Below are 7,828 nucleotides of genomic sequence, written 5' to 3'. Positions count from 1 at the left end.
GCCGGGGTGGAGCCTGAAGTCACGTGTCCCGCCCCCGCGCCATCTTCGTTGAAAGCGATTGCGCGGCTCGGAGGCACCCCGTGAGGCCCGCGCCCACAAGGCCGTTCCAGGCCCGCCTTCGTGACGGAGGGCGGCGGCGGGGGAGGGCCCGCGGGGAGCCCGAGATCCACCCCGGGCCCCGAAGGGCGGAGGTCGCAGGCTCTGCGCCCGCGAGGTCACTGCCGTCCTCCGCCCTCCCCCGCCCTCCCTCGCCCTCCCACACTCGGCTGCTCGCGCCCAGGGCGGCTGGTCCAGGGCCGCGGGCCGCAGCGAAAACCGGGAGACGGCTGGGGTACCACTGATGCTTCGAGGAGGCCGACCTGGGACACCTCCACTCGCTTATGCTTGCGGGACACCGGTGAGCTCAGACGAAGCCTCAACATCCTAGTGCCTTTCGCGCAGGCCCACCTGGCTTATAGCCTTGACCCTGGGCTTCCACCTGCGGTCCCCTGGGCCCCGAACCCCTACCCAGGGGCCCGGCGCACCCTCTTGGCGTTACGGATACACACATAAAGATGCAAGGAGCGGGGGTCTATGGTACAGGTAACCTGGCCTGGATGCAATTGTTCGTACAATTACTTTATTTTTAATTTATTAATTTTTGCTCTGATTTCATGTTCACCAAAGCAACCTTCTGGTAATGGACCTTGACGCCGTAAAAAAAGTAGTTCCCAGGGTGGTAAAAATAAATATATTATAAGAAATGACAAGGCCTACAGGTTTTTCTTTTCCCCAAATGCTTACCATATAAACATAAGAGAAAGTAAGATGCAAAAGTATATATAGTATGATCCCAATAGTGCTAAAATTATATCTACACAGATCTAGATAGTTGTAAAGTGTTATTATGGGTGTTATAGATGATTTTCATTTTGTTCTTTGTATTTTCTCATTTTTTGAAAATTACTATCATGAACATGCATTATTTTTATAATCAGAATCAAACCAATGAGCCTTTTAAAACTAGCAAATGGGCAAAAATAAGTAAAGGTCGATCTGCTTCTATAAATTAATAAATTGATTTTCCATTTGCGAGTCAACGTATATATATTTAGTTAGTACAAGTTGATTTTCCTCTTTTTTTTGAATTTTAATTTTTTATTTTTGGCTGCGTTGGGTTTTCCTTGCTGCACGCAGGCTTTCTCTAGTTGCCAAGAGCAGGGGCTACTCTTCGTTGCGGTGCGCGGGCTTCTTATTGCGGTGGCTTCTCTTGTTGCGGAGCACAGGCTCTAGGCGCGCGGGCTTCAGTAGTTGCGGTGCATGGGCTCAGTAGTTGCGATCGCAGTGCGCAGGCTCTAGGGCAAGCAGCTTCAATAGTTGTGGCACGCGGGCTCTAGAGCGCAGGCTCAGTAGTTGTGGCACACAGGCTTAGTTGCTCTGCAACATAACTTGGTTTCTGAACGTTTGAACCTGACGACCAGATCCTGATGGGTAAAGCCCATTGGCCAGTTTCCTTCCCCACTAATTTTGCAGCCTGGTACAAACATATGGATCTGGAGATGAAAATTTGGGAATTGTTCAGCAGTGAGAATGGATAAGGTCACCAAAGAAATGAGTGCGGGTGGAGAACAGATTCACACATTAGCCCCAAGACACCCCACATTATGAGTACAGGGGATGAAGCATGGAGCAAGGGGCTCAAACCAGTGACCTCTGCGTTGGCAGGCGGATTCTTAACCACTGTGCCACCAGGGAAGCCCCTCAGAAGCTGTTTCTTTGCTAGAATATATCAACACAGCCTCTGGCACTTGATATGTGGCTAATGATGTGGTAAACGTGTTCTTTTCAATCCTCAGCAACGAGACAGGATCAAAAGCAGGTCGTAATTACATGGGGCAGTGGTAGACATTCACTGTCTAGCCTGAGGCCTATGCTCTCTTTATCCTCTGTCAGTATAGTCTACAGGGACCGTGGGTTCCACACAACATCATACTGGCCCAGACCAGTATGGTCCACACCACAGGCATCTCTCACCTGGATTGTAGCCTCTTCACTGATTTCCCTTCCTCCACACGTGCCCATCCCACCAGAGCAAGCAGAGTGAGTGGTCTTTATAAAAATTATACCATGTTATCTGGTTAAACAGTGGCTTCCCAGTACACTTTGGAGTAAAATTCAGACTCCTTACTGTGGCCTTCAAGGGCCTGTGTGACCCAGCCCTACCAGCTCTCACTCTCATTCACCATTTTGCAAACACTTGAGCCATTTTCCTGTTCCTCAAATGCTTCAGGCCCATGCCTGCTTTAGGGACTTTGCACACAATGCTCTCCTAGTTTCCCCTTTTTTGTGATTCAGGCATTGGCTTAAATGTCACCTCCTCATTGCGTTCTCCTCTTCTGCCTACTTTAAAATTCAATTGTAATAGTTAACCATGGGACTTCACTGGTGGTCCAGTGGTTGGGACTTCGCTGGTGGTCCAGTGTTTAGGACTCCACACTTCCACTGGTTGGCGGAACTAAGATCCCACATGTCACAAGGTGCAGCCAAAAAAAAAAAGTTAACCATGGTAGTCGTTAGTGCTTTTCACCAAACATTTTCTGGTCCTCCGCCTTTCTAGACACATGGTCTTTGCCCCTTTGAAGTTAGGTATGACCACGTGGCTGTTTTTGCCATATGAGATTTTGACAGCAGAAATTTAAAAGCCAGCTCTGAGCTGCCACATCCCTTTTCCCTGCCTTGGCGATCATGGAAGCATGTGTCCAAATTGAGCTTCCATCAGCCTGAATTCCTGAGGGACTGAGGGTGATCAGTGCTTCCCTTCCAACCTGTGATGGATGTGTGGCATGAGTGAGAAATAAACCTTTATTATTTCTACCACAAGGCATTACCTTATTCATCCTCATAACATTCTCTTTTAAGAAAGGCAGTGTCAAGGATCATGACCACAGTTTTACAGATGGGAACAGGAAGACAAATGGAGCTAGTGACTTGCCAAGATCAGAGAAAAACCTGTAGCAAAATTCGGGATAGAACTTGTGCTTTTATAAATTCAAAATCCTTTCCTATTTCTTCTCAATGATATGTCTCAAATTTGTCTTAACTTTAAGCATTACTTTATCTATAAATTAGCATGTTTAGAATCATGCTAATGATTATAATCTAATTTTATTTGAGAAGTGTTCATCATGAATCTGGCAATTTCTAATCAAATAAATTATAAAATGGTAAAAAAAATTAAAAACACCTTTATTGTTTCAAACAACTAAGATTGTGGGGTTGTTTGCTATTACAGCATAGCTAGCCTATCCAGACTTATACCCTATAGAGCCAGGTACTTATCTGGGTGTTTTACATGTATTAACTCATTCACGTCTCACAACATTAAGTAGGTACTATTATTATTCCCATGTTACTAATACAGTGACTGAGAAAAGTTAAGTAAAGGGCAGAGGTAGAGTTTGAACCTGGTTAGAGATTTATGCTCTTGGTCATTCTGCTATACGGTCTCTAAAAGACGTTCAAACTCATGTTTGAACAAGGGATTGACAGAGTCATGGGTTTTATTACATATTCATACATATATAGAGAAAAGGGAACTGCCAGTTTTCATCCTTAGAGAGAATGTGAGAGTGTGTGTGTGTGTGTGTGTGTGTGTGTGTGTGTGTGTGTGTGTGTATCTTTTAGGAATACAAGGACGTCACTTGATATATTGATTGCTATTTTAATATCAATACCAGGACAACAGTTATCAAGTGTAACAACCAATTAGAATAACAAATTTGTTTTCTTTTTTTAAAATTTTTGGCCGTGCCACGTGGCTTGCAGGATCTTAATTCCCCGACCAGGGATGGAACTCAGGCCCACAGCAGTGAAAGCACGGCGTCCTAACCACTGGACTGCCAGGGAATTCCCTAGAATAACAAATATTTTAGAAGTTAAAGGTTATTTTTACAAGATCTGAAAATAAGTCTGAGTGTCTTAAATAAAAGACCCCCCCCACCTTGTAGAAATACTTCCAAGGACTTTTTTTTTAATTATTTAAAACAAACTCTCTTAACGTATAGTTTACAAATAATGAAGTGCACGCGCATTCTAACTGTACAGTTTGATAAGGCTTGACAGATGTCTACACCTGAGTGCCTACCAGCACTATCAAAATACAGAACAGTTCCATTACTCCAGGCAGCTCCCTCCTGACCCTGTCCAGTCTGTGCTGCCTCCACCCCTGACCCCAGGCAACTACTGACCGACATTGTGTCACCATAGAGTAGACTGGGCTTTTCTAGAGCTCCACATAAACAGAATGATACAGGGTGCTTTTCTGTGTCTGGTTTCTTTCATTCAGTATAGTGTTTTTGAGATTCTCCATGTTATTGCACATGTCAATATGTCATTCCCAAGGACAGTTTTTAGTAACAGAAAATAGAACAAGTTTCGGTTCTGGGCAGAACTTTCATAACTATTCCCAATTCCATACGTTATTCAGATAAGAGTCTTTGAACCAATTTTATGACTTGGAATGGTGTCTACCCTCTGCTGCTTGGAAACAGGAAATTCCTGAAATTCCTTTTCTCTTGCAACATTTTCAAAACTCAATACCAGCTTTCCATTAGCACCTAGAGAAGAGAAAGTTCAGGGGAGCTCCATACCCGCCCAATGGAAAGGAAAAAGGCAAAAGAGAATTCTAAGCCAGAGGAATAAGGGGTATGTAACGTTCTTCTCTGATACACCTGGTAGGGAATTCCCTGGCGGTCCAGTGATTAGGACTCCCCACTTTCACTGCTGAGGGGGCAGGTTCAATCCCTGGTCGGGGGAACTAAGATCCCACAAGCCGGCAGCACAGCCAAAAAAAAAAGAAAAAGATACACCTGATAGAAGTTAGCACCTCTCCCATCACCTTCTCACCTCTCCCTGATCTACCCCTGACACTTCTCACGATCTGAAACGACTGTGCCCATTTCCTTTCCAGAATGCCGGACACGTGCTTTGGCCAGCTCTAGCCGTGCTAGCAAATGTAGCTCAGGCCCATCCATTTTAATGGCTGGAGAGTATTACATTGTGTGAATACACCACCACTGATTTCACCCGTTCTGTTGAGGATTTAGGTTGTTGCCCTTTTTCACTTTCCATCAACACATTCCTCAGGTACCTCCTGACCTTGTGCTCACACGTGAGACTTTCCCCAGGTGTTTCCTAGGGGTGTTGCTGCTAGGCTGGAGGCTCTGTTCATCTTCCCCTTTACTACGGCTGAGCACTCTCCGCGGGGGCTGTGCACACCAGTGCTTTTCCTCCCAGCTACCCCATGGAAGCTGAAGAAAAACACCCAGCCACCAGCCCCTCACTGGACCCAGCGCAGGCCCTTGTGTCCCCCCTTTCACCACTTCTGCTTGTGTCTGGTTCACAAAGAGGTCTTCCTTATTTTTATCTTGACTAGATTTTATCTTGACTAGATTTTATTCGTCTTTATTATATGTCTGAAGCATGGAGTCATGATGCTATTTGACCGTAAGTCTGTCCTAAGTGACTTTTCTATGCATCTCCCCCATCCCTGGGTGCCCTTCTACTGGTACACTTGCTCCTTGGCCCCAGAGATACCTTCCCAGGCTTGTCTTGAAGGCGGCATAGTTCTTTCTCGTCTTCTCTGGGTCATTTTTCTAAGCTTGGCTCACATGCCAGCTCTTTTGTTTCCTGATGGGGACAGGACTTGCTCCTAGGATAAGCAGCTGTCACTGCATTTGTAGTCAGGGTCCTGAACTGGAGTCCTGGCTGCCTGTCCTGAGCCAAACTGTGACTCTCTGGCAACTGACCCTCCTTTCGTAACCACAGTGATGTGGGCCTCGTGCCATAGGCGGGAGCATACAGAGTATCACTTGGGTAAAGGTGACCTGGGGCCTATAGGGTGTCCACTGGACTCCAACCGCTTGATAACAGTAGTATCAGCAGCCCCCCGCCCATCCCCCGCCAGCAGACACTCTGCTAAGAGATTCTTACAGCTCTGAAAGACTGTCAAATGGAGTTATTCTTTCTCTGCTGCAGATGAGGAAATTGAGGCTGAATTGAGAGGAGAGCTGAAATGACTTGCTCAAGGAAACACACCCAAAATATATTGTTTTTTTTTTTTTTTTTTTTGGGCACAGCTTGCAGGATCTTAGTTCCCAGACCAGGGATTGAACCCGGGCCCTGGCAGTGAAAGCGCCAAGTCCTAACCACTGGGCCGCCAGGGAATTCCCTACATTTACCATTGTTGCTGGCACATTCACTCCTCTCCTTCCCCCAAATTACCCTGCGTCCAGAAGACTTTCTAATGTCTAGGACAGAAGATAATATTGATAGAATAAGCTCCCCCTGGTGGTGAGGTGCATCAACACAAAATGTCCGTGAAAAGATGTGAGGGTTCCAGCCTTGAGTATAACAAGCAAGTCACAGGACACTCAGCTGATCAGAGCACAAGTGTGAGACTTCCCTTTTTTTTTTTCCAATAGATAAGTTTCACTGCATTTTAAAGATATCACAAAGACGTCCTGGGAATCATTTGGTAGCTTCTTGTTTCCATAGCAAGACAACTCTTAGATCTTATTCATCAGCCTGATGATTTGTTCCTTTTTCAGAGACATAGATAACATCCAAAATGTTCTGATACCCTTATTTTTAACTGTGTGGCTTGCTGAATTTGATGCAAAGTCAGTGCAAATCACTTCCTGGGCTTGAGATACTGAATAAGCAATGCCTGGCCTCATATGAGCCCTGCAGATTTTTCATCTAAGAAATTTCCAGTATCAACAAGAGACCTGCTCTCCTGAATAAAGACGTGGGTGGGGAAGTGAGCATACACAGACATACTCTTGTAATGGAAGCCCAGTGGAACACCCTTGATCATGTGTTGTATTGGACTTGGGACTGCATGAACTGGAGCCGGTTCCTTTCTCTTCTCCACTGTTTGTCAACCTGGAGTCCCTTCCTATTCTTTCCAAGGAGGCTGAGTTCTATACTGATGTAGTCCCTCTGCAGGATTCCTCTGGGGCCCTTCACAATAATTGTGTGTCCTTCTACAGTGATGTTGACATTTTCTGGAATGTCGACAGTCTGGTTGCTGAAAATAGGCTTCATTCTCATGGTGGATTCAGCAAAGAGAGCATCTTAAGGTATTTTTTTGTTTTTGTTTTTTTAAATGAATGAATGAATGAATGAATGAATGAATTTATTTATCTTGGCTGCACCAGGTCTTAGTTGCGGCATGCAGACTCTTTAGTTGCTGCACTCGGGATCTTTAGTTGTGGCATGTGGACTCTTTAGTTGTGGCATGCAGACTCTTAGTTGCAGCGTGCATGCAGGATCTAGTTCCCCGACCAGGGATCGAACCTCCCGGCCCCCTGCATTGGGAGTGCAGAGTCTTACCCACTGGGCCACCAGGGAAGTCCCCTTAAGGTTTATTTTTTAAACAGATTAAAAAAACTTTTTCTTGGAGTATAGTTGATTTACAATGTTGTGTTTAAATGGTTTTATTGAGATATAATTCACATATCATATAATTTATCCATTTAAATTGTACAATTGAATGATTTTTAGTATATTCATGTATATGTATGACCATCATTATGATCAATTTCAGAATATTTTCATCACCTTAAAAAGAAACCCTGTGCCTTTTAGTTATCTATCCTTCTATCCCACCCAGCCCTAAGCCACCACTAATCTATTTTTTGTCTCCACAGAGTTGGCTAGTCTGGATGTTTTATGTAAATTATGTAATATGTGATCTTTTGCCTCTTAATGTTTTTAAATTAAATGTGTTTACACTGTAATTCTGCTTTATACCAGAATTCATCAGAAACAGTGCTTTTAGCTCTGT

The 7,828-nt window shown here is 44.7% G+C and overlaps 1 protein-coding gene and 1 pseudogene across 2 annotated transcripts in view; one reads left to right on the top strand and one right to left on the bottom strand.

The window, feature by feature from the left end:
- Positions 1-243: 243 nt before the first annotated feature.
- The window catches only part of CRCP (CGRP receptor component), an 83,092-nt gene continuing 75,507 nt past the window's right edge, over positions 244-7,828 (top strand). Inside the window, exon 1 of one of the 2 annotated variants that reach the window (XM_060285758.1) lies at positions 244-397. In XM_060285758.1, the coding sequence (XP_060141741.1) occupies positions 381-397 (17 nt within the window). In that variant the 5' untranslated portion in view covers positions 244-380. The remainder of the gene's footprint in view (positions 398-7,828) is intronic. The other variant, XM_070043783.1, reaches the window with a different exon arrangement.
- On the bottom strand, positions 6,553-7,086 carry LOC115861269 (large ribosomal subunit protein uL6 pseudogene; annotated as a pseudogene).

The sequence above is a fragment of the Globicephala melas genome, chromosome 15, assembly GCF_963455315.2.
Source record: "Globicephala melas chromosome 15, mGloMel1.2, whole genome shotgun sequence".
In the NCBI taxonomy this organism is placed as follows: domain Eukaryota; kingdom Metazoa; phylum Chordata; class Mammalia; order Artiodactyla; family Delphinidae; genus Globicephala; species Globicephala melas.
The sequence above is the reverse complement of the archived record's forward strand: the minus strand, read 5'-3'. Positions and strand labels throughout refer to the sequence as shown.